This window comes from Ciconia boyciana, chromosome 1, assembly GCF_034638445.1.
Source record: "Ciconia boyciana chromosome 1, ASM3463844v1, whole genome shotgun sequence".
Classification (NCBI taxonomy): Eukaryota; Metazoa; Chordata; class Aves; order Ciconiiformes; family Ciconiidae; genus Ciconia; species Ciconia boyciana.
In genome coordinates, this window is record NC_132934.1 from 85,743,652 (window position 1) to 85,770,526 (window position 26,875).

At 40.0% G+C, this 26,875-nt stretch overlaps 1 protein-coding gene across 5 annotated transcripts in view; it reads left to right on the plus strand.

Annotated features, from left to right (window-relative positions):
* The window catches only part of TSPAN9 (tetraspanin 9), a 196,483-nt gene that overhangs the window by 62,673 nt on the left and 106,935 nt on the right, over nucleotides 1-26,875 (plus strand). For 2 of the 5 annotated variants that reach the window (XM_072878813.1, XM_072878786.1), the window contains one exon: nucleotides 23,411-23,490. In XM_072878813.1, coding sequence (XP_072734914.1) covers nucleotides 23,428-23,490 — 63 coding nt within the window. In that variant the 5' untranslated portion in view covers nucleotides 23,411-23,427. Of the gene's footprint in view, nucleotides 1-12,457; nucleotides 12,512-15,129; nucleotides 15,282-19,292; nucleotides 19,312-23,410; nucleotides 23,491-26,875 lie in introns of those variants that run through there. The other 3 variants (XM_072878795.1, XM_072878776.1, XM_072878804.1) reach the window with 3 other exon arrangements.

Genomic DNA, 26,875 nt, shown 5'->3' on the forward strand with positions numbered 1-26,875 from the left:
AATGCCCCAAGCTTGTCAGTGTTTAAGAGGCATTTGGACAATGCCCTTAACAACATGCTTTAACTTTTGGTCAGCCCTGAAGTGGTCAGGCAGTTGGCCTAGATGATGGTTGTAAGTCCCTTCCAACTGGAACTATTCTGTTCTATTCTATTCTGCTCTACTCTGCTCTACTTGTCTGGCCATGCCCTGTGCCTAATCACTGCAGTTTATCTTATCTTCTTACTGAATTATATTTCTGACTGTTTCCATGGGTGAGGGGCTCACTTTTCTCTGTGGATGCATGAAGTCTAAGTGCCAGCAAGTAGAGAAGAGGCCAGGGATCATAGGGTCCAATGCATCCATCATGGTGCCAGCATCTAGAGAGACTGCAGTGTGTGCATATTGTGTGTGGGTGTGTGTCAGTTTGTGTAACTGCTAGTGAACATCAAGCCAAAGTAGCTGGGAAGCGAGAGAAAAGATTTGCGGTATTGGGGAGGACGTAAGTCTGGACTGGATGCTGGAGAGACCGGAGAGTTTAGAGTCAGCTGCTGGAGGAACCAGGAGGTCCAAGACAGCTACTGTAGAGACCAGGGAGAATCAGCTACTGGGGAAGCCTAGATCTGAAGCAGTTACTGGAGAGACACTTGGGTATGTGTGTATGTGTATGCATAAGGTAACTGGGAGACCAGGAGATCCAGGGGTCAGCTCCTGGGCAGGCTGAATAAAGCCAGATAATGAAGGGTTCCATAGTATGCGCATATGTATGTGTGTCTGTGATGAAGGGATCTGAGTACAAACCACTCAACACTGAGTGGTACAAACCACTCAACACTGAGTACAAACCACTCAACACTGAGGTGTTGCAGGCCTCAGGGGTAATATATCCAGGTGTCAGCAACAGTGGAGATCAGGGACCAGATACTAGATACTAAGCATCTAAGACCAGCAATTGGAGGGATCCATATTGTATATGTGTGCAAATAGTATAGTTTTAACTCTAATGAGCTTTCTTCCTGATCAGCCAGTGAGGGGCACAGGATCAAGGCATTCTTACTGTCTGTATCTATGTGGCCATGTATATATATATTTTATGTAAACTGTCTTTATCTCAACTCACAAGTTTTCTCACTTTTACTCTTCCAATTCTCTCCCCCATCCCTCGGGGGGGGAGTGAGCGAGTGGCTGTGTAGTGCTTAGTTGCTGGCTGGAGGTAAACCACGACAGGAATGGGGGTGAAAAGGGGGTTGGTTTGGTGTGTATGGGGTTTTTTTGTTGTTGTTGGACATTTGAGAACAAAGCGATTCACAAAGAATTTGGTATCTTTTAAATGAATGAGTCGTAAGACAGTATTCTTAGAGATTTGCCTGTTTTAGCAACCAGGACTAGACTTGGACTCATATGTCTTAGACTCTGTACCTCCTTCTGGTACTTCCAATTGGCCTTTCTCCATCTCTGATATCTTGCTGTTGAGTAATAGCATTGGTCTGTCCCCACTAAACTTTTCCAGGACACAGGATGCCTGAACTCTAGGACATTCTGAGTAGAATGGCTTGGCTAATCTAATTATGAAGGCAAGCTGCACAGAACTGCACGGCTGGTTCTGTTGACAGTGCAGAATGCTGTTACAAATGCTGACAAGTGATAAAAGTGTATTTATTTAAAAATAACTTCTAGTGGATTTCGTGTCATCCACTTACATGTGTGACTCATCTGGTGATCCTGGACTGTGAAGCTGGCATGTAAAACAATGGATTAAGCACCATATGAAGTTTGGCTCAGAAATGTTTCTTGCACAATTTTTTACAAAATAAAAACTGTGTATTTAACCGAATACAAAGGTGCACTTCTTGTGTTCTGTAACCATGCTGGAAATGTTTTTGAAGCATTTGCAGGTGTCACTTAGTGCCTGAGCCCTTTTCCTTTTCCAAGAACTTTGAAAATACTAGAAGTGAAGAAAATCAAAATGACATTGTTATACTTTTTTTGTGAGATAGTTACAGGGCTAGATACCACTTAGTTTACTTCTTGGTCTCAAAGAGCTCCCCTCTCAGGTGTCAGACGCTGTATTTCTGTTTCTCCTGGAGAAACAGAACCCAGCATTCTTCCTGGCTCTCCAAACAAGTGCCCGAAACAGCTGGTCTCTTGTGAGAGAGGGAACTTCTTTAACTTGTTATTTGTGTAGCATATAGGCCTTTGCCTTACAATAGCCCTCAGATGTTTGCAAAGAAACTTTTTTTTTAAGCCATTCTATTTTCTTACTGTTTGTTTTGCTTTTTCGGCTTCTCTGTTAAGCCACTATATGAATGCAATAAATATCCTGAGAGTAAAATTAGTCCGTGTTACTCCTAAACTGTAACAGAACCATTTTCCATTCATCAGGCCATCACTTAATGCAGAATGGAAACCAGTGGCTGTTATATACATCCTAACACAAATTCATGAACTGAAATTCAAAACCAAATAAATTGTACAATGCATATGTCCTTTTACGAACTCCTGGCCAGCATCACCCCTTTATTTATTATTTTCTGTTGCTACTGGAGCCATTGGTCTGTGCCATGTACTAGAAGAGCATTAATCTCGTTTTTTCTTGGTTTGTGACAGAGTGTGCATATGAAAAAACAGATCATCTTTACTCACTTCTCCACCTTCCATGTTCTCTGCAATATGTCCAGTACTGAGAAATCTCTTTCCCGATCTAATACAAACAGCAGCACAAAAAGTGTTTAAAAGCTCAGCCAACCTAGAGCTTTATCTTGCTGGGCTTTAAGCATACATATGAGAAGGTCTTCCTTTTTGCCTGTATTTACCCCTTCTTGGCTTACTAAAATCTGAACCTTCTGAACTGACTGAACTGGTACAGCTGCTTGCTCCTGTCTGCCCTGCCCTTTCCTCACTTTTGTGCTGCTTTCCCTCAGGCACAACAACAGTGTTTGTACCCTACACATTTGCTTTTTCTTCCGTCATGTGGTTTCGTATTTCTAGGAAATTCTAGGTCTGAATTACCATCTATCTTCTCTTACCTGGCCTGTTTGTTGTAGCTGTTCTCTCTGTCACTCTGCTTGGCATGTTTCCACCTTTGAGACATTTATGTCAGCTTTTCCTCACTGCGTGCTGATGATCCTGTCTGCAACTTCCCCGTCTTCCGTTTCTCTAACACTAGGGTACAAATAGGAGACTTTGGTCAAATGTTTCCTCCTCTATGTGTTAGCCACTTCAGTAAACTGCTTTTCTCTCTGCTTAGTTGTTGCTTGATTGACTAAGCAATACTGATTAAAAGCATACAGAGGCTTATATAGATCAAGTGCAAATTTTATAATTTGGTTTATTAAACACCAGCTTTGCTGAATGTATCAGTTCAAAGATTGAATTTTCAGGGTGATTAGAAATCCTTTGCATAGGGTGCAAGGATAGTCAATATTAAAATTTACCACTATGAGAATACCTGGAAAAGTAAGATTGAGAAACTGCAGTCAGATGCCTTATAATAGCAATAGGGAAGGGATTATTTCTGTTTCCTGCTGCTCAGTACCCTTGAGGCCACATTGGGAATGCTGTGCCCAGTGCTGGGCCTCCCAGTACAAAGGAGATGCTGACAAGCAAATCCAATGAGGGGCCACAGGGAGATTTTTAAGGGTGTGGAGCACATGCTGTTTACAAGGCCTAGGAAGCTGGATTCATTTAGCTTGAAGAACAGGCTGATTTACTTAGTCTTACTTTACCTAGAGGGAATGGTAAAGAAGACATAGTCAGGTTCTTCTCAGAGATGCAGAAGAAGGACAAAAGGCAGTGGTCACAGTTGGTGGCTGAGTAAGTCCCAAAGGGAGGTGAGGAAAAAATTCTTCCCTGGGAGTGCTGCTGTGGGAAGAGGTTACTCTAAGAAGCTGTGCAATCACCAACCTTGGAAGTTTTCCAAATTCAGCTGGACAAGGTCTTAAGTAATATGATATAGCTTTGAAGTTAGTCCTGCTTTGACCATGGGGTTGGACTAGATGATCTCAAGAGGTCCCTTCCAACCTGAATTATTGTGCGAGTCCAAACAGTATTACTGAGTGCTTTCTTGTAGCAGGCAGCTGACTGTTCAAATTTCTTCTAACGTTAAGGAGTGATTAAGGAAGTGTGTGAAAAAGAGGTTAATTTTTTTTCTCTTCCTTACCCCCGAGTTTAAATAGTTTGTGTTTAGCAAGCCTTTTTGCAGTGCCACTATTGTGTGATTATTGTTTTTGCAAGATGGTAGCTAAATGAAGTGTCAGTGTGAACGAAGAGTAGCAACTATAGTGTTGACCTTCAAAAGAAAGGCAAGGTTTTCTTAGCAATTACTGTACTGAAAGTGTAACTACTGGTAAAATAATGAGCCTGATATTAAAAGAGGATGCAAAACTAAGAGTCTGCAACGTGACAGAATTGTAAGGAATAACAACATGAGTTCATAAAAAATAAATCTTGCCAGACAATGTAATGCTTTTTTTGATAGAATTGCAAAATTAATGATTTTAGGAATCAAGAGGGAAGTAGGTATACGTTTACTTTCTAACATGAAGATTAATTGAAAGTGGTTTGGGTAGGGAGTTTCAGGTGGATTGAAAGTTGGGTGAAAGATAGTAAACAAAAGCTGATTATTAACAGCAGTGCAATGGTTATATAGGTTGGGAGTTAGACCGGTGTTGTGTAACATTTCTGCTAATGGTATGGCAGAAGGAGAGAGAAAATATACTTAATGAGCTTTGAAAATAAGCTGGGAATTGTGAGCCTCAGAGCAGAAAAATAAGGGGGCAGTGGGTTTAGATACATATCGAGAAAATAAAATGAGGTTTAACTTGAAGAACTGTTAAATCAGAAGCATGTATGCTATCTAGAGCATATATCCTAAACAGAAGTGGGGAGAGAAGTGTTCAAAAGAGACATGCCAATTTGTGGTGCTGAAAATGGCAGCTAGGGTCCTAGAACCACTTCTGAGCAGGGGATTTGTTCTTGCCCCTGCTACTGGGCAGGGCCACCTTAAACCCCTTGCCCATGCCATTGGGTTTGAACAGGAGAGTACACTGTTTGCAGAAATTGCTTAGAATAAACTTTGCCCTATCTGCATGAGTCAGTATACCCTCTAAGAGCAATTTGGAGGTACTGGGATAACCTGTTGGTAAAATTTGTTCTCTGGAAGAGCCTGTCTTGATAGAATGAGATTGGCTTGAAAATGACTGACGGGAAATTATTGCACCCAGAACTGTTCAGATAATGAACTGAATGAATTTTTCCACCCAGTTATGGGAATATGGGGCTTAATGTCACAGCTTATGATGGAAGGTGTGCAAGAAAAAGCATACACAGCTGAATGTGTTTTGGTGGTAGGTCTTCTGAACTCCACTTCTTAAGCAGTGTTCTCTGGACGTGTCTTTTGTATGATGCATTCTGCGTACCATTTTCAGAAAGCACTGTGCAACCTATACAACCCTGTGACTCCACCATACTAGCAAGGGCTCACTTTTTTCAATATGAATTGTGTGCACCTGCTAAAAGCAGGTCTGTACAATGCCAAAGGTTATCTGATTATTTTTTGCAGCCTCGTCTTAGAAACTGCAGTGAGGGACTAGACTTAAGAGCTGTAAAACACAAAGCAGAAAATGATCCTTGGCTCAGAGTTTATCGTACTATTGTGGTACCCCACCAATTCTTTATGACCGTTCACAACCTCCCTTGGCCCTCCAGCATGCAGAGTGGTTCAGTTCTACCATGCTAGGTGCAAGCTGAGAGCTGATATTGAGCTACATGAATTATTCTCCTTTACATGAAAGGATATAGTATGTACATTTGGTCTCATTGCATAAAAGATCATGGTTTGGAGAAAAAAAAAAAAGATATGTGATAGTGAGTGAACCTCACCTTCCTAACCCGAAAAGAATTTTTAACCTCAAATTGGCCTAATTATTTATTTAGAGGTAGTTAAGGATCAGGACAATCCATAGCCACGTGTGGTTGTGGGTTTTTTGTTTTTTTTTTACTTCTCTGCCTACTGAGAGGAGCATTAGCACAGCTAAGATTAGGTAAGGGTGGTTTTTACACTTGGAGGAGGAACTTTGGGGCTAATGTGCTGGTTAAATTAGGGGTCACAGGGCTTTTGGGGAGGTGAGTTTCAATCAGAACATAAGCCCATGGAGAGATGCTTATATTGAATGAGGACTGGATCCCAGTTACAAGTCTGTGCTAGACTCTTGACGACTTGTTAGCTGGTTGAAACAGAGAAATAAGCATACATGGCTGGATATTAGTATCACTTTATTTTTGTATATAAACTTAATAGCTTGAACTGTCACTAGTACTTTCTGTCTTCAGTTTCATCTTGGTATTTATCTAGTGTTTTGGATGACTCAGTGCTGTTAGGGTGGAGTGTATTGTAGAAAATTACAGTTTTGGTAAAAAAAAACAACTCAGAATGTTGTTGGGAGTGGTCTATTTGAGCATTGCCTGAGAACTGGAAGAGCTGTGTGTGGAATGACTAAAATATTTGAGTATTTTAGGATCCTTTTTTCAATGATTACATGAGGGCAGCCTTTAAACTGAGCTTCTGCCTCATCTCCTCCTAGCCATGCTGCTTTGATTATTGCATTTACGTTGACTGTTGCTCAGCTCACAATTTCAATCAAAGTCCCTCTAATGTCTTTAGTGAAACACTGTCTCAGCTTCAGAGGTCTGGCTCTCATATAAGGCATATAATTTCTTTTAGCTTGCTGTTACGATTCCAGGGATACCTGTGCCTGGTCATAAGAATCAGGTTCAGTTGTTTGCAAAAAAGAAAAAAGTATTTACTTAATCCTGATAGGCATAGAAATAAAAATAATGTTCAGGTTAATACATGAAGGTTCTGCCATCCAGTGGCCCCTTTATGGTTGGAGTCCATACATTTCCTTGCAGAATGCCCTGCACTGGAAGAGAGAGCCTGGGCTGTTCTGCACATACCTCAGGTTCATGAGTACAGCTGTCAAACTACCATGACCTGACTTGTGAATATTCACTTTCTGCTACTGTTGTGATGTGTACTTGAGGCTATTCTGTACGCTGTTCGAGGTGAAGGTGTGACTGTGCAGCTCCAGTTCTGTCTTTTACCATTTAAAATTCTGCCAAAAGCAGAATGAATGAGTTCTGGTTTTCTTTTGGACTTTTATGGTTGACCTCATTACAGACTTCTCCCTTCCTTCCCCACCTTCCACCCCTCTCAGACTCCAAGATCTCCCCTATGTCCCTCTGATAGGGCTGTGAAGGGTAAGAGCACGGCGCGCAGAGTGCGAGTCATGTGCATGCCCGTTCCTCACGCAGCCTCCAGATCAGCCTTGCAGACTGTTCTGCCTTGCTGCTATTGATACCCCAAACACATGCTGCTGTGTGTTGGGTTGGGTTTCCAGGACTCGTATGGCACTGTGCCTGCTCCCTTCCCTCAGGTTTGACTGAAGCTGATAGACAGTCCGGTTGCATAAATGTTATTTCTTTAGAAATCCAGAGTGAAAATAAGTCGCGGGATTTGGGGATCTAAGAGTGGCTAGAATCTGTTGCTGTTGCCATGTTGCAACTTCGTTTATAGCAAAGAGGTAGATTTTTTGTTTGTTTGTTTTTTGTATAGGAAGTGTGGAGGCAAAGAGGCCACCAGAATAAACTAGAATTGACCACTGAATGACTTAGGTTTATCGCTGTCTGTATTTCTTTTAGAGCTTAAAAAGGAAGTTCAGCTAATTTTCTGCATGTTCATCCCCTATTTTGACTCTTGTAACAGCTTTAAGAGTGCACTTATCTGTACTGACATGCTGAAATGAGACTTTTAAAAATCTCAGGGAGACCTGATCCTGTTAGGAACAGAAGAATTGCTTATTATTTTTTAAATCTATAGGAACTACGCCATGGGTTTTTATCTTGGACTGTAGTGAGTTGTTTTTCCTCTGAGTTACAACAGGCAATGCTAGTTTAACATAGAATATGGTCACTTGCTATGGAAAGGAAGTCTGTTGTCAACCTGCATGGCTACGCAGATTAGCCTTGAAAAGATAATCATGTCAGGGTATGAAAATCCATTTGATTCTGTAAGAATGAGAGGAATGTACAGCACTTTGAAAGTATGTGCATAGGATTCTTTAACTTGATCATCAAAATTCATTGTGTTTTATAGTTATATGAGTACTGGAAGTCAGGAAGTTAAAAAGATTTCAATTCTTTCTGCAGTTCCCTCAAAATAGCTCTTAACATTATTAGCACCCAAGGAACAAACCCATGTTTGCTTGTTTTCTTCATATTTTATGCTCCTTGTAATATAGCACAGTAAAGACACAGCAAAACAGCGCAGAGGAGGTGTTTCCATATGCTAATGCTTGCCATTAGAAGAGCTCATGACAAAGAGGTTAGAGACAATGTGACTAATAATCCTTGAAAATCCCAAGGAAAATAACACACCATGTATGTCTGCTGCAGAATGAAACATCTAGGTGGGCTCAGCCCAGTGACAGGACTGTCCCTAACTGTTAAAGGCTCTAACAATACAGCAGTCATTTGGGGATGTGGCCAGATGTAGCACCATTTTGCTTGGTAAATTGCCCTTTTCCTTTGAAAGACTAGTCCTTTACTCAGTATTTTGATGAAAAGCTTTAGTAATCAGACCAATATACATTATTCGTATACTTAATCTGATATCTCTTTTAGCACTTAAAGGAACAACAGCTGCTAAAGTCAGACTCCTGTCCAAAAAGTTTTGTTCACTCTTATTACAGTAGCATCTGAGATGCCCTGAACTGAGGTGTTTGAGTGAGTAAAAGGATTTTTCTCCTTTCTTCTTCTTCTCCCTCCCTCCCCTCTTCTGCACTGATTGTTTTTGTGCAAAGTTTCACGGACTCTCTTTTCTTCCTCACTGGGCCTATAAGAAGAGAACAGTATGATAGGAAAGCTCTAGGGAGAGACTTGCAACACAAGATGTATCTGAAACAAACTTCTAGACTGTTTGTAAAAACTGACATTATTTTATGTTGATAATGCCCAGTTAAGGAGATGGGTGCATCTAAAACTGTATCAGCTTGTCAGATCAAACTCCTTAAATAGCTTTCTACTGTCATGGCATAGTGGCAACACCAAAAGAAATTCCAGCATCTCTGTGCTCAAGGATCAAGGTTTCTTCTCCCATATAAACAATTTTAATTTGGGATCTTTCAGAAATTTACTCTTGAGGAGATTAAAACAGCCCTTCATCTGGGCAGCTGGTACATCTCTAGAGGCAGATAGATTGCCTTTAAATAATCACTAATCCCTGGTTTTGCAAATAAATTACATTCCTTTCCTTGGGGAAGGTCCTGCATTCTGACAAATACACCCCTATATGGGATTCACACTCCAGTAGGGCAAAAAAACCGCAGAACATGGTGATGGGAAAGACTGGAATTTGTTGTGTCATTTCTTCTGTTAAACATGTTTTTCAAGAAGACAGTAGTTAACAGATTAGAAAGGATAACTACCAAATTATTTCACACAGATCAGACAGGCTTTATGATCTGTAGATATTCAATTGATAGGATGAGGATGTTCTTAATTTGTCAAATCTAGCTAGTGATAAGAAACATGTCTTTTTTTTCCCTCCTCATCAGAGTGATAGCAATTTGAGTTTGCCAGTTTTTCAGTGCCTGCAATTGTACATATATTGTAAGCAAGTCACTACTACTCTGTCCGTAGAGAGCTCTGCACCATGGAGTTTAGTGTCAGTCTTTCGCACTCCGGGGAGGCGTTATGCTGTGATAGGGAATTGTACAGCCCATCTTTGGGGTCAGTGACTGACTCAAGTTTTGGATATTAGGACAAAATGTTAGAATCACAGCAAAGTCTAGGTTGGAAAGAGACGCTAGAGACCATGTGGTCCAACCTTCTGTTGAAAGCAGGGCCTCAGTTTAGGTTATCCAGGCCCCTGTCAAGCTGAGTCTTGAATATTTCCAGTGAGGGAGATTCTACCGTCTCTCTAAGCAATCTATTCCAATGTTTAATTGTTCTCCCACTTAAGGTTTTTTTCCCCTTATATCCAGACTAAATTTTCCCCTGAGCAACTTATTTCTTGTCCTGCCAACATGCATCCTTGTGAACAAAGTACCACCATCTTCTGTAACAGCCTTTTAGCTATTGGAAGACATTGATTAGCCTTCTGAAAAGTGAGAGTCTTTTAAATATGAGGGAGCACATCTGTCCTGACCTTAGTGTCTGCCTAAAGCCCTAATATTAACATTTTATGAGTCAAAAGTTTTATTTCAAAATAGTGTGTAGCTTCTCTTGAGCGTATCTTCATTTGGAATTCTGTCCCTAATTCTGTATCTTTTATCTTCTGTAATAGAAGTCAATGCTTTAAGATTTTCCAGTATTGAGAAATGTGCATCAATAATGTGTATCTGGCTTTTCATTTTGAAGGGTCCCTGGTCGCTTTAAAAATGTGGTTTACAGATTGTGCATAAGAGCTACCGGTGACCAGCCTGTGAAATCTGAGAGGGAATCTGGTTGACAGAACTTTGCAGCAATAACGGAGCAGTGTACCATGGCAGGCCTTAAGTGGTCTGGGTTTTTTTTTCACTGTTTGAGAATGCAGGACACTGTGTAGAAACCTGTTTTGGATTCTTTGGCTTTTAAGTATTTGTTCTTTATATTAAAATAAAAATAACCGGATCTTAATGAAGGATGTTTAAAATGTATCAAGATAGTTCTCTGATAGACATTTTGAAGGCTCTGGTGCCTGGGAACAATTCATTAGGGAACAATTAATAGGGAAGAATTCATTACTCCCCCCTCCCCGCCTACAGCTTGGTATTGATGTAGTCTTTTAAACTCAGTTAGAGATCATCGATATTTGAGAGAGACTATATAAACATAGCAGATGTATTACGTAGGGACAAAACTGAGACATCTGTATAAACGGAGCTGAAAGTGCTACAGAATAGCGATAGGCACTCTTTGGGAGGCACTGAACTGGAGTAAGGTTTCTTTGAAACGATCAAGACACTTTCTTAGTCTTTTTTTCAGCATAATACATAAACCTGGCATCAAATTACAGGACAGGTGCAAAGCATCATTCTGTTTGGAAAAATATTCTGTGTAGAAAGAGAAACTGCACCTTCCAATTCATCAGCTCTGTTCCCTTTGTATGTTCAGAGATCCATAACTCCTGATTCTATTGATTAATCTTTTATTGCTTTTTGTTTCCTTTAAACCTACAGAGTTCCAGTGGTACAGCTGTCGGGGAGCGAGAAGAGTCTTTTTCTTCTTCTTTATTTTCAGTCTCAGGCCAAATTACTTACCATAGTTACAATTTCTGAACCTTTGTTTTCAGTGTACAGGGCAGAAAGCATTCAGGTTGATTTAAAAGAAAAAAACACAGGGAACAGACATGACTTGATTTAGCAATCCTTGGAATACAAGAAACATGGGATTTCAGAGTGCAGTTTATGCAATCAGGTTTTGGTTGGAATCATGTTTAAAGCTGTGTATTTGAGTATAGTATTTCTTCAAAAAGAGACAAACATACAGAATCTTTTCATGGAGTGTCCTGTAATAAAACCAACAGCACAGAAGGAGGTGGGGTAGGAGAAGACTGAGATGTGGTCAATTTAGAAAAGTTGGGTTTCAGATACGGGATAGGATGATGAGTTCATAAAACTCTTCTGAAAAGTGTCTGGGTGGCCTGAGAGAATTTTATGTTTCTTCTGTCCAGAACAAAGGTAGTAGTGCAACATAAGAAATGAGCATATTTGAAAAATTACACAGAATGAGAACCCATAGGCTGGATAAAATCTAGGGAGCAAAGTATCTTTCATGTTAGGGGCATTGATGTCCAAACCTGTATAGATCTGTTTTATAGACACTGAGATTATAGGGTTAAAACAACAACAAAAGCAAATGAAACATTACCACATGGATTATATTATTGCAGATTTACTATTAACTTGTTCTTCTGAAGGGAAGAAGTCTGGAAAGCCTTTTCAGTAAATTAGGTTAAGTTTGAAATTAGTCTAGTCTTGGACATTTAGGAGAGAAGAGAGAAAGATCATATACATATCGTTGCCGTGAGCATCTAATTTGACTCCTACAAGGCGTATTTGGACCAAAACTAGAACTGTCTACCCTTATGTGGTATTGCATTTTGGAAGCCGTTAGTTTAGTTCATGTTGTTTAAAAACCTGTCTGGATACACATCATTTACTAAGCATTTATGGACATGTATTTGATAGATTCCTCTGAACCAGTCTGCAGAGCATAGCATGAAGCATCGTGTTGGTTGCTTCTGAAACAAAATGCCAGTGTCCCAATTAATTTGTAAATGGAAAATATCTGCCTGTGATGAATTAACAAAGTGCTGCTTCTAAAGGCCAATTGATATTTCATACTGTAACTACTGCATACTTGTTACACGCTTAAGTAGATCAGAGCAGATTGAATGACACAAGTAGTTTTCCCCTCCAAAAACCACTTTTTTGTCTTTCAGATGCCACTATGAGGAATTTTTGCAAGGTTCTTAGTTTCTGGCTGCTGATCAAAGGTATCTTGGTTTTCTCATCTCTGAGAGACACTGGTGGTACGAATAAACTTTTTCAAAACTCAAGTGAATGTGGGCTTGGCTTTTGGGAAAGAGTCAAACATGCTTGCATCCATTCTTTACACCCCATATTAGGCTCTGAATGCCTGGTATTGCAGCTAGCACACAGCATTCTCACCAAGTGTAAATGAGTCCTCCTTAATGTGGATAAGGGCATAAAACTATGTTTTGTCATTATACTTCTGCCTTTACAAAAGCTCATGAATTAATATACTGTAAAGTTAAGTAGCTCCTACTGTAAATCAGGTAATTGAACTGCTGCATGTTTTTTTGTGGCTCGACAGACAAGGTCATGTCAAACTATACTGTGATTTTTTTCCCTTTCTTTTCCTCCTTTGTCATTTTAAATCTCTCACACCCTTGTAATAAGAGCTGACACCGATCACAAAGCTCATGAATAGCAGCACTGTTACATAAACCTGCTGGATTATAGTAAGAGGTTTACCTTGGTTTCATTTTTACACCCTTTCTTGAATCTCATGCAGAATGGATGAGAACCATTTAACCTCATTCTTGTGAGATGAGTAAGGTGGCTAAAGTATCTGCCTCCTCTTGGGATTTAAATCTGACACTGTTGTTGTTGGCAAAGCAAAAAGCATTAATTGCATGACTGTTACATTACAGGCACATCCTATTTTTAACGTGGAAGTTGACCATATCCCACAGCGTTACCACACAACATGCAAGCTTTATTGTGAGAGTAGATAAGCTTTATTGCAAGGGCAGATGCAGATGCTCAGATAGGATTGTTTTTATAAATCTAAAGAGCTTCAAGACAGGAAGGAGTCTATGGACTTTGCTCTGGCTAGATGTTGTGGAAGTTTGTTGGAAGCCATACAAAAGAGTCCAGCTCAAACCAGCAGGATGAAATGTGGCTGTTATGCAGTGGTTTGATCAGAACTTGAGAAGTGCTGTTAATGGCACTTCAGGTATGTTTGAGTTATCTTGAATTATTCAAAAACTGTTTCTCATGAATTCAGGAATGTCTCCCTTGAAAGACAAAAGGAGGTATGTGTGCGGAATTGTTAGGCAATGTAGTTTGTTACCACAGTTGGTAGACCTCGGGGAGGGCCGGGAGCAGGCTGGGAACTGAATGGCTGTAGAGGCTAGATCCCACCCTTGTTTCCAGACGTTTCTGCCCTGGGTCACACTGGGGGCCGAGCAGGGGGGAACCTCGTATTGTGGCTTGAACTCAGCCTACTCTGCTGACAACTTTCAGCAGAGAGGCTACTGGCTCTGGGCAGGTACTTAATTCATTTGGCAGTTTGACTCCTTTATGAAAGCTGTGTCTTGTTGACCTGAAGGTGGAACCTGGGATCAGGCTGTGCTTGGAAATGCTGCTGGTAAACAGCCTTTTGATAACTCACACATCTCTGAGGGGGTTGCTCTCCAGTAAGGCAATCAGTCTGTCACTTTCAGTGATGTCTTAAACTGGAGGCTGGGGCTGGTGATGAGTTAATGGGCAAGGGAGCTTAAAATAATGGTGTAAGTTTGCTGCCCATTGTAGACATCTGTGTCTCTGCCAGCGCTGACGTAATGGTTTTAAATGTCCCCATTCATGGAATCACACCTGTTTATGCTTAAGTGCCAAAAAATGAATATTTGAGCAATGAAAGAATTCACTCAATTGTGAAAGGAATGTGCCTAGAAATGTTCCTTCATGGCATAATTGAGGAGGTTTCAGAGATGTGTGCTGCCTTTTAAAAACAAATGCTCACATCATTCTCGTTGTTGTTTCTTCAGGTGGAGCCATATGTATGAGGGGTTTTTTTTAATTTGTTTGTTTTAAAGTTTAATAGTTCTGCTAATACATAGACACCAGCTGTCAGTTAATTCAGAACAGCAGACTGCTGGTGAAAGACAGCCTCATTAGAACAGAGGTTAAAGAACATCCACCTGATTTTGTTCAAGGGACTGGTACCCATTGGATAGGGTTAGAAGAGTTCTTGTATTAATTAAGTCCTCCTACACTGTCCAAGAGGAAGAAGGGATGCCATCTCTCATGATAGGCAAAAGCCTTCTGCTCTCTTTGCTAGCTTTCTTTAATGTGTAGTCAATTGGGAAGACATAAAAATCTAGACTGTCATTTGAAGTGGGAGTGGAAGAGGAGCACTCAGATCATTCATGTACCTTACCTCCACAAAAAATAGGTGGTAAATGAGAAGAACCCCGCTCACTTCCTCACCCCTCCTTTCCTTTTTTGGTCTTTACTTTTTAAAGCATGGTTTTGGAGATCTGATTTGTGATATCCCATGGGGATTTCAGGGGTATGATGTTGCTGCCTTCCTGCCCGTGGTTGACAGCTTTCTACTCCCTTGATCTTGTTTTCTCCATGTGCAGTAAAAAGCACTTCTCTGCATATGCTTTTTTTGTGTACTGGCAGGGGACAGCAATTGGTACCGCACATGTACTTGCATTGTTGATGGCCAAGGCTCAGTTCAACTTATGTTAGCTTCTTTACAAGGAGCCCCTGACTTGAAGATGGGCTTATTGATGATTTTACAAGTAACTGGTATTAAACTAATGCTGTTGTAGTGAGAAAAGTCCCTTTCCTCCTACAGGTAAGATACAGAATTTAAACTACAAGGATTTTCCTGTTAGGATCTGAAATGTTGAGCTTGTCAGAGACCAAATTTTGAATCTGAAATAGAAAAGCAGAATAGGGATGATGAAGAAAGGTCTGTTGAATCTGAATGACTTCACTTTCATAAAGGTAAGGTGTTGATAGAAACAGAATTTATTAAATTAATTTTTAATATTAATTAATTTATAGATAAGATAAAATAATAAAATTATACCAAAATAATTATTAATATTTTATTACATATTGTTAAATATTAATGTTATAAAATAATATTTAAATAATATTAATTAATTCATTTTTATATTAACTCTTGTCCTTTAAAAAGAGGAAGATCTTTTCATCAGCAGATTGAAAAAGATTATGGTATAAATGTAGCTCAGTTAGAAAGAAGCCCTAAGATGGTTAACTGAAATTATTAGGGAGTCAGAGGGTTTTCAATAACAGGAGACACTGAAAAGGTAAGTGCTTAGATTAATGAAGGACAAATGACATGGGATGTATTAAAGGATTACAAAATAATGAATTACGGGATAAGTATGAATGCCAGAACAGAGGATGGAGCTGGAAGGCTTAATACTGACAGCGAATAAGAGGAAGATGCTGTGTTTTTTAACATATGGAACTCACTGCCGTAAGATATTGAGGCTAAGTTCTCAGCAGAATTTAAGAAGGATTAGCTGTTGATGAAGATGGAACAATGTATTCATTGCTACAGAAGATGAGATAAACACCCTGTAATTAAAAGGGATACAGATTATTGTGCTAAAAGGCATAAACAGACTGTTCCAAAGCATCTGGTACTCTCTTCTGCCCAGCAGGATAGGCCTATCTGCTTGGGCATATGCTGTTCTCTTGCCCCTCATATTTTCTATTTTCTCCCACCTGCTAGTGGGAGAATTGGTAAGGTAGTTTTGGGACTTTAAAAAAAAAGTCCAATATAGTTGTTATGTTCAGAGCCAGCTATTAATGTCTTGTTTTCTGCCTGGATTTTACACTGTCTGTTGTATGGGTTGACTTGTTCTCCATATGTACACTGCCAAGCCCAAAAAGGCTCTGACTTCTAGGGCTTCTCAGAAACAAACAATAAATAGACTTTCTAGATTTTAGTTCTTAAAGGTGAAAATATCAATGGTGACTTGCATTCTAACATAATCTTTAGAGGGCTTCTTTCAGATTTAGCATAGTTCATGATGTTGTTTGTAAAGTTAAAACAAAATCCCCAAAGACCCTTGTGCTAGTGCAAATATTTTGATTTAGAAGTTTAAATGTAGGTAGCAGGATTTCTATTTTTTATAAAATTATGTTTTTCTGTCGCTTTGGAAACTCAGGCATTCTTTCTGCTCAGTCTGAGGGCCCCTGAGGGACAGCTGATATGACAGTGTGACATAATCACAATTTCTTAGCTTCGGGACCCCATATTGCACTTTGACCCTCATCTCCCATGTCTCCTGTGCATTAGCATATCAAGCCATCATCTGCATCTGATCACAGTGGGTTAAGGTCCCTGACATGGTTTACAACTAATTCCTTTGTACAATTTTGAGACAGAATCTCATTCTGTCTCTGGTGTGAAATCCTAAATGAGCAATCTCAGCCACATATGCACTGTTGGCAGTAAATGATTTTTAATGGAAATCCCAGGTACCAAATGACATAGAATGTTTGGCACAGTGGAAAGTCTTATAAAGGGGTCTTATCTTCTTGATCATCAGTGAGGGCCCCATGTCAGAAGGATAAACTGTTCTTTAAAAGTATAAAGTATTAGTTTAGGCCATTCAAAGAGATTTTACCTCTTTGCCTTGGGGAGGAAAGGAGCATTACTGTGTTGCTGATGAGGCAGCCGTGAGCTGTTATGCTAGTGCTCTTTTGTCAGAGGAAACAGATTAATTCATTTCCTCTCCAGTAACAATTTCAAGAAAGATGATTTCTCTGGGTGAAGTCAGGACTGATGAAGGTGGGTGTTGGATTGAGGTGGCTAGACACTCAATTCCTCTGTCTGTAGGTACAGATCTTTTCCCCATAGATCTCAAACTCACTGTCTTCTCAGGGGTGCTCCTTCACATGGTTCCTGCATCCTGGAGTACTGTCCCACTCCTGTCTCTCTGCCAGCCCTCCTTTTCTTCAGCCATGGCAATGCTAGGTGGAGTCCCAGAAAGCGGAGCCCAGCTTCTAAGAACCCATCTGAGTGTCTGTGTTTTCCTTCCAACTTATGCTGTATGCACATTTACCTGTCCCAGGTCCTTTTGCCTGGCCTCTGGAGGTGGCTTTCTTCTGCAGGTGGAACTGAGGGTCAGATGATGCCTGTTGGATGCTCTTGGTCCTGCTACAGGGTGAAGAGAGAAGGGCATGAGCTTGTCTCTGTCCTCTCTCACAAAACATTAAAGAGAATCATTTACTGGTCAGATCGCAGGTACCAGCTGTGAGTAAGTCTGTTTCTTAATTAATCCAGTCTCCCCCTCCATCATCTGTCTGTCCATCAGGTGCCCAAGGAAGTGCTGGTTTTCTGAAGGTATTAGAAATGGCTGCTGTTCATGCTAGTAGAGGAACTAAGTATGCATTTCGTTCCTCTCCAAACACTTGGTAGTGATTCTTTTTAGCATTTATAACAAACAAGCTGTTCATATATGCTCTAAATAATGTGGGAAGCTATGATCAGTAATTGGAGACTCCAAAACTTAAGTTAGAGTAGTTCTGTCTGTTTCTAATGGAAGCCTTTTCCTGTTGGAAAATGAAAGTGTGTCAAAGGTAAAATATGGCTTGGGATATTTGGTTCTGAAAAACACGGGCAGGTTTCAAAACTTGTCTACTGTACAAAGTTGTCCTTGAAACCTACCTTGTTTCTGTCCAATCCCATGATGGGCAGAATGCTTTGGATTTACAGCATGCAAGCTGGGAGCTTGGAAGGCCCCAGAATGTGGAATGCAACCCTCAGAGCATCCAGGTTTTTGGTTATAAATCCTGCAGCCTTGGAAGCCCTGGGAACTCCAGGTATTTTGACTTGCTGGAGTCTGTAAGCTCTTTGTTGTGGACCGAGGAGCATGGAAGTCCTGAGAACTCCATGTTTTTGTCTCTCATGTGATACTAATTTCAGTTTGGTTTTTTGGACATTCTTTTCCCTTTAAGCTTATTCCAAAATCACTTGTGTGGTTTTTTTTAATCTGAGTTTTCATCTGTATACAGCTGTATGCCAGAGTCTTAAGCTATTCTTTCCAACTCTTGTTCCATGTCTCCTTCTCATGGCCTTCCAGGATTCAGAGCAGTGACTGGAAAGATGTAGTCATTGAGTTTATACTCAGCGATCTCGGTTCTTTGTCTACCTAGTGTACCCTGAGGAAGGCTTTTATAATTGAGTTCTTGGTCAATATCATTGAAAAGAAAAGAATGAATTTAAGAACCCACCAACACTTAATAGTGTATGCATTTGTGTGTGTCTCTGCAGGGCTCAGTATTGTTCTGAAGTCATGTGGCAGGGTTACTAAAACTCATGATTTCTAAAAATAATTAATTTGAGAATGGTACAATGGCTAGTGTACTAGCTGAGGCCATGTGAGGTGCAGATTAAGTTTGCTTCTCTGCCAGCAATTTCCTATTCATCCTCAGCAAATGTCTTGGTCCTCGAGTTCCCCATATTTAAAATGGTGACAGTAGCACTATCCTACATAATAGAAATTGCAAGGTAAAATATATAATAAGTTGTAAAATGGCTCATATATTGTGGTGACTGGAGTTTTTATTTTCTCTTTTTAAAAACTCATAGAGTTTCATATTTTCAAGTCAGGAATCATGGGGGACCATAACAAAAGCTTAAGATATTTTTGTTCACCCTTCAGTGTTTGTTCCTGTTCTTGTGTATTGTAGTCCCTCTCCTTCTCACTGGATCAGCAAGATCATTTAAGGGGAATATCTTGTAAAATGGATTTGGAACTTTTACAAGGGGAAAAATAAGCATAATTTTTATATATTGCTGAAATATGTTTTGTATCTGTATTATGTCTTTGTAAATACATGGTTGTAAGTATGTGTCTAAACTTGGTCAGCTTTTGCTCTGTTTTGCAGCATGGTTCCACAAGCCAGTTGTGCAAAAACAGCTGAAGAGCGCAGAAACAAACAGAGGGGTTCAGGAGCACTGTAGCTGCGTGTAATTGGCACTGAAGTTCTGGTGAGATAAAACTAAGGACTGAGAAAAAATATTAAATATTTTGTGACTTCCAGTAAAAACTGAAGTTGTTGGGATCTGTATTTTGAGGACTATGGTGGACTGTTCCCAGGAGGGAACCAAGTAAATCAGTTTCAGTAGGAGAACCAGGCTGTGTTGTTTGGGCCTTACTACTAACACCCTTCCTTTCCATCTTTCTGCTACACCCACTGTGACATCCATTTTCATACCTGGTATCTCAAAGTGGCCTAATTTCTTACCCTTAATACTTGGATGAGCCATTTAGGTGCGACGGACTGATGTTTGTTGCCTTGTCCCAGGCATTTGTGTGTGGGACTGAAATTATTTTCTTGATGTGGAGACATCTCTCAGCAACAAAATTCTGTGATTCAGTAATCAAAGATTAATGAAATACAGAGTGAGCTTTTGAATGTTTTTCATGTCCTAATTACTTAACAGAGGTGAGATCTGTAGTGAAGCAAAATGTGTTTGTTCCCCTGCTGAGGTTACACTGTCAGGTGGGACCACTATAAGGTGCTGTTGAATGGCCTTGCAGCAACACCTACCACTGAAGTCTCAATCAGAGGCAGAGTTAAGTGCCATGGCTAGTCAAAACACAGCTGGATGAACTGGTTACAGCTTTTTCACTGCTTATTTTTTCAGCAAATAATCAGTTCTGTGTGATTTATTAACTGAGCTACATAAATACTGAGTTAGAGTTCCAGCAAGAGGAAGTGGCATCTAATCTGTAAAGCGGCTCTGTGGCTGCAGATTCAAGTGGCGGAAGGTGACTGAAGCTTGTAAAGTCTCCCTGGTGGCAACAGCATAACCATAAGAGGGTCATATATTTCCTTTGTACATAGTGGGAGGGGAGGCTGATCTGGAACCGTGTTTGCCCTAGTGCTTGCTGCTCAGGCTTGGATTTTGAAGCTGGCTATTGGCTATACATGTGTCTTTGGTTGTTTGTTTTGAAGTATAAACTGTCATGTAGACCAGTCATGGAGAACTTTTAATGGAAGATGCATTGCAGGTAATGGTAAAGAAAACTAATCTTTTGTAGTATTTGAAGGCAAAAATAGAAAACTGGAAAACTTCAATAATGAAAACTTGAAAAAAATAAGCTTGGAGGGAGAGTTGTGTTGCTTTTTTTTTTTAACGACCAATAGAAATGTTTCCACTATTTACAAACTCTGACTGGATTTGTGGAGATCTTTTGTTTATTACAAAACATTCTTTCAGTTTTTTAACCTTGAGGAGGGCAGATTAATTATTACTGTCATGTAACTTCATGTGGGAAGCTAAGGCAAATACTTATATTGCATTAGTTCTCGCAAGTGCATAGCATTTTTTTTTTTTGCTGAAGCTAGTCTATGTCAGTGTAAATTTTACGGCAAACCAATGGGTGCAACAGGAAAAAATGCTTTAAAATACTTGTGCATTCTCATAATTTTTTGACTGAGAGCTCAATTCTGTGTGACAACTGAAAGTATGTAGCTGTAGCATAGGATTGCAATGGCACAACTTTACACTGCCAGTAAGTGAATTTTCAAACAGAAGAGATTTTTCAGACTTCTAAAACCATGCTCAGACATTTGCCTTGTGTTTGAATGCAACTTATCCTACAGTCTCCGGTGTCCAAGGCAGGTACCTGGCCATGGCCTACAAGTCTCTTCCATGTTTTTTTCTGAGAATGTTGGTTCTTGATGACTGCTCATGTTGAAGTTTTTATGTGCACCATAGACGTGTACAGAAATGCCCCACTGTACTTTGGTCACTGCTAATTTATCTTTTTTTAGTTGGGTGTTGTGTGTGTAGCTGTTTCTGCTGAGTGGTCATCTTGCAGTCGCCTTTCTGATGGATGCATTCGATGCAGGTAGTTCTGAAATGACTTTTGAAAGGCAAAGTGAATAAACACTGTTGATATAGGCTTGGGCCTGCCTGTTGTTAAAATCTTATTCTAGAGCAGAAGAGGTGAGAGAAAGATATTACACATACAAACACTGGATATTTCATGGCATGAAGTACTTTATGGTGGAAGGATCTTTTCTCCAAAAAAGCCTGTCAAGAACGTTACAGCACTGCTTTAGGGTGTTGATTCTGATGTTGTTACATAAAAATTACAGAATTTTAAGGGGCTTTTGGGCATATATATCTAAGATTGAATAAACGTTATATTATCTTTTCTCAAAGGTACCTGATAAAATAATTAACAGTGCATTATACTGTGCATGTGAAAGGGTCAGTTGAAAACTGTGCATAATTTTTGCTTTCCCGGGTAGCTGTATTTCTTTCATAGTGGCCTCCTAATATGGTTTCTTTCTTCACAAAAAGAAAAGAATAACCTGCATTTTAAATCTGCTGTATCACTTTGCACCATCAGTGCACCGCTTTTACGCTTGTGACAAAATGACAAATTTGGAAGCACCATGTGTGACCTGAAGTATTTCTCTTCCTCCCCTCCAGGCACTTGCACACATATGCACAGACACTCATGCACGGTTGTGCCCTCTCGGTTTCAGAGTGCTAGCAGGCATGTTGCACTACTGTCTGGAAAAGAAATGTGGCATTTGGGTCAGTGTTTTCTAGTTCACAGACTACCTGTGATGTAAGATGGCTTATTACCATACACAAGAACAATCTCTGACATACTAGTTAAATAGAGCTGCAGGTTCAGATATCCTTACATTTCAAGAGTTTTAAGAATTGATTGATGATCCCATAAGAGACAGCAGCTCTGCTTTTCTGGTTATGGTTAATTATATCGCAGGGGATGGCGTCACATTATGTGCATGTATAACTGAGACATGTGCCTATTCAGTGTATGCTGGGTGCTAGTCTATTCCAGTTCCTTGTCCCATGGCATTTGTTTAAGCCAGAAAAAAAATGTAAGTCACTGTTAATTTAATGAGCAGGGAGAGGTTAGCACCTGTCTATCTAATCCGTACTTTTCCAGTATTTTATTGCATTAAAGGAGTATCACTACCTCACAGTTCTAGCTCATAAACAGCTAAACAGTACTTGACATTTAAAGAGATTTTCTGTTGTGCACTTGTATAGTCAAGAGTAATTCTAATCCTATTAAAGATATTATGTCATGGAGGCGTGCCCTGGGAGAGAAGGCTTCTGCTAACTGGCCCAATGGAAAGCAGAGGGGAGGAGCAAGCAGGAGGGTAGATTTATTACTCGATAGTTAGGTCAGGGATTTCTGTGGGAAATGCCCAGTGGTTGCAGTTGCTGATGATTTCACGGCAACAGCAGTGAAACACAGAGTGTGCTCTGATAGCTGGTTACTGAATGAGATACTGCAAATGGGTGGAAAGAAAAAAGACAGCATGTGAGAGAGAGTCAGAGAGACACAGAGAGGGAAGCTGAGAGCAAGGAAAGTGCTCCGGCTCGAGGAGAGTCTCCCAGGTGTACTGCAGAAGCTTTTTGGAAATGGATGCAAGGACCATCTGCTGCCTATAGATTAGAGGGCTGTAGACTAGGAGCGGAGAGAAAGAGCTTATGGCTCTTTTGAATAAAAATCGAAGTTCTGCATAACTGATTCATCAAGATAAATCATAAGTATGCTCTTGCATGGGATATTCATGTATAAATCTATGCCACAGATAGACAGAGTACAGCCTACATTGCTATAAAAAATAAAACCAGCAACAATGCAGTGAATAAATTCTGCAGTGATTATCTGATTTATGTACGAAGAAAAAGAGAAGCAAAACACAGACAGCTCTTATCGCACTGTGGCATTTGCAAGGCACTGCATTTAATGCTGAGAGATGCTATACATTAAATCTGACAACTGTGAAAAGAGAGATCATGGAGAAGTCAAGTAGTGAGGATTCTTCAATTCACCGGAGTCCATCTTTGGATAGCAAAGACTCAGATTTTGCTAAACCTTCTACCTCAGGGAGGCAATTTGGTCGAGGTTTTACTGCTGGAGCTTTCTATGGTACAACTGGATCACGCACACAGAGCCACACTGGGGTCGGAACCGGGACCGGCGTTGGGACTGGGACTGGCGTAAAAAGTGACAAATACAGTGCACCCAAAGGCAGCAAATACGTGGTCTTTTACCTGGATCTATCCTTTGTTTTCCTTTTAGAATTTAAGAAGTGCAACATGGCAAGAGGCTGCCTGTGTTGTCTGAAATACATGATGTTCCTTTTCAATTTAATATTTTGGGTGAGTACTGCCTTTTCAGTTGCCTTCATTTGTTAGTGTATCCTGTACTGCTGCATTATGTGTATAGTGCATCTTTGAAGCAGTACAGTAAGTTCCTCCCTCCCCTCCCTCTCTCTCATACCTGCTTGGAATATTTTCGGTGTTAAACTTGTGTCTGTTGGGAAAATGTACATGCTTCCTATATCTTTATTACCACCTGGTTACAGTAGTTTGGCTACTAATTCCTCAGACTTGCTGTTCTAACATGTGTTTTGAACTGCGTTATCTAAGAAAGGGCAGAATTGTTGCCCTTTAAGGAAGAGCAGAATTATTGTAGCATTAAAATCCTGCAGTGGTAGGATTTTTGCATTCTGTTGTAATACCTCGTGTTGCATTAAGCTGCAGATTAATTTATATTTGAAGTACATTCTCATTGTCATCACAAATCTCATTTGCTTTTTGTAAACTTCATTTGACAAACTGCTTTTTCATTTGAAGGAAGTTCTGTCCCATTTCTCCAATTAAAAACAATAAATCACGTATGTTCTAACCTTGTACAGTATCAGCATAAATGTGAAATGACTGGAATGGTGAATTAATCTGGATTCAGTTTCAGCTGCAGTTGTCCACATTGGCGTGTGAAGTTGGAGACTTGCACTTGCTTCTGGGGGATCAAAATTGATTTTCCTCCATCAGCCCAGAGGCATGAGGAGTTTGCTGAGGCAATGCCCAGGAACTGAGGCAATGCCTCAGCAAACAAGTTAAAAGCATAATGGCTACTTTGAGCAAAGTATTGTCACGTACAAGGGAGGGAAGAAAAGTTAAGTCATCTGGCAGCTAGGCATCCTTGAGTGAATAGTATTGTTGAGGAAATTGCAGGCTAATTGAAATACTGAGTGTGCATTAATATAGCCCAATATGAAATGGTTTTCTTAGTTTGAAATCAAAGGTCACTGCTTTCCTGATGGTTGCAAAGCTTGAGCACATGAACAAAATCATTCATGGTTGTGATCCAGAAATATACAATATGCCTCATAAATAAATTAAAACACTATCCCTGGATTTATTTTGGAAAAAGGGGCATTAACAGTCTAGTTCAGATAGCTGCCTCTGGTGTAGAGATATAATTGTTCAAATTAGAAGTCTTACTAGCAGCTTCTCTGTTTATCTTGACCCACTTACTGAAATAACCTTTAAGAGCAAGAGTTAATGAGAGATTTGATGTGGTGTTGAACCACTCATGCAACAGTGAGCTTTTATCAGTAACAGACTGAAATGCTGCAATCACTGAACTTGTGGGGGTCTTACTTAAATAGAAAGGTAGAAATGGTCACTGAAGAACATCTGATCAAAGGTCACTTGTGATTTTTTAAATTTTTTTTCTTTTCTGCACACAAACCCTACCAGAAAGTTGACATAACTATTTCTGGAATAAATCACTTTGAACACACCAGATTTATATCAAACTGGCTATTTGACCCAATGCTGCATTACTTTGATGCCTTGGAATTATTTTTTTCATATGCTATATGTTGTGATTAGTTTTGGAACAGCTTTTTTCTGATATCATTACTCATGTCCTCTGTGATCCATCATTAGGTATCTCTTCCCCCTCACCTCTTTAGATGCAATATCTTTCTTTGCTTTTATCTCCTTCCCAAGCAGCAATTTTCTTCACTCTGCATCAGACCTTCAGAGTCCATTTTTCCATTCCTTGAACTTGGAAAAATATTTCAGACCTCATCTGCGTGCTCATCTTTGTCTGCTCAGCTCCCACTGGACTTTTATACAAACACATTGCTTCTTAGGTTAAAACTAGCCTACCATCTGGAACAGTTCTCCAGTACCCTGTGCTTCTTCAACTCTTACCTCTTAATCCCCTTTACACTCGCCCCACCATGTCTTTTGTTGTGAGGCTTATACCACTTTTCTTTCTGTTATCAAACTTTGTCACCACATCTCTGTCTAATATTCTAAAAAATGCTTTTTGTATGAACCAGGCTATACAGAATGAAAATGATACTCTGGAATGGTGAATCTGAGAGATTATAGAAAAATGCTAAATGCAAGATGTCAGGCACTTTTCAAAATAGTTTACAACAGAAATTTGATGCACCAGCCTGGTTTAAATTGTTCAGAAGTTCCCCTTTCTTCACTTTAGCTTTCTTATACTCAATTTTGCAAGACAGTCTTGTTGTTTCCATGCATCCTTCCAGAGGACTGCATCTTGCTAGATTCTTATTTTTTTTAACCAGGCTATTTTATTGTCTTGAGCCATTGAAATGAATAACATTATCATCTCTTTTTACTCATGGAAACACAAGCTAGAATGAAGCATACTACAGGCAGGTGTTCTGTAGTTCGCTGCCACTGGCTTTGTACGTGGAACGTACGTTAGTTCTACTATGTCTGACAGGTTTTGGATGTTTGGCTCTGTATGTGCTCCTTGCTGACACTGCACTTGCAGTATCTCTCACTCCTGCCCTGAACTCTCCTGCTAGCCCAGCCCTGGGCTTGACACGCAGCTCTGCCAGTGCCCTCTGCTCCTACCCTGTCCTGAAGCACTCCCTGCTATTTCAGTCCTGTCTTTCTTCTTAACCCTTTTTTTCCATTCCCAGGTTTGCCTGTTCTCATTGCTTTCTTCTGCATTTCTGTTATGAAACCCAAGTCCAAAAACATGAAGTTGTGGCCTGCTCTTGAGCAGTGATGATCATCTTTTGTAATGAAAGGTGATTTATTTTTAAAAAGAGAAGACTCATTTTTAAGCATGAAATTTTCTGAACCTGTAATTCAAAGCAGAATGACACTCCTGGTCTTCAGAGGCGAGGAGACCACTGCCACGCTGTTATCTTCTGACAAAGGCAAGACACATTTTGTTTTGTTTTGTTTTTTTGTCCAGGAACTGATTTAGGCAACTGGAAACAGAGGTGGAAAAACTGTGTTTCAGAGAGTCTTTAAACAGATGCCAGTCTAGCAGCTGTACAGCTGCAATAGGCAATCCACCTGTCCAGCTTGCTTGCCACAAAGCTACATTGTTCCGAGCCTGTGGTAGCAGAAAGCCCATCTCATGGGAAGTGTTGTTCTGCCGTAGTAAAACGGTGTTTCTGAGATGCTTCCTCTGAAAATGAAGACTAGAGGTATCCTTTGGCATCCCAGAATGCTGGCCACTATTGTCTTGAATGATTCTCAGTGTTGGCCCAAAGAAGGATGTTCTTCTATAGAAAAAGAGGAATCTTTTTCCATTATTTGCTTCTTGGCACAGAGAAAAAGGCTGGAACCTAATCTATCCCTCATGTGGCAGCGAGCTGTACTACTCCTTCAGCCTGGCAGCCAGTTCATATATATTTGAAGATTATATTTGAATATAATTGGAATATATCTGAATATATTTGAATATACTATTATA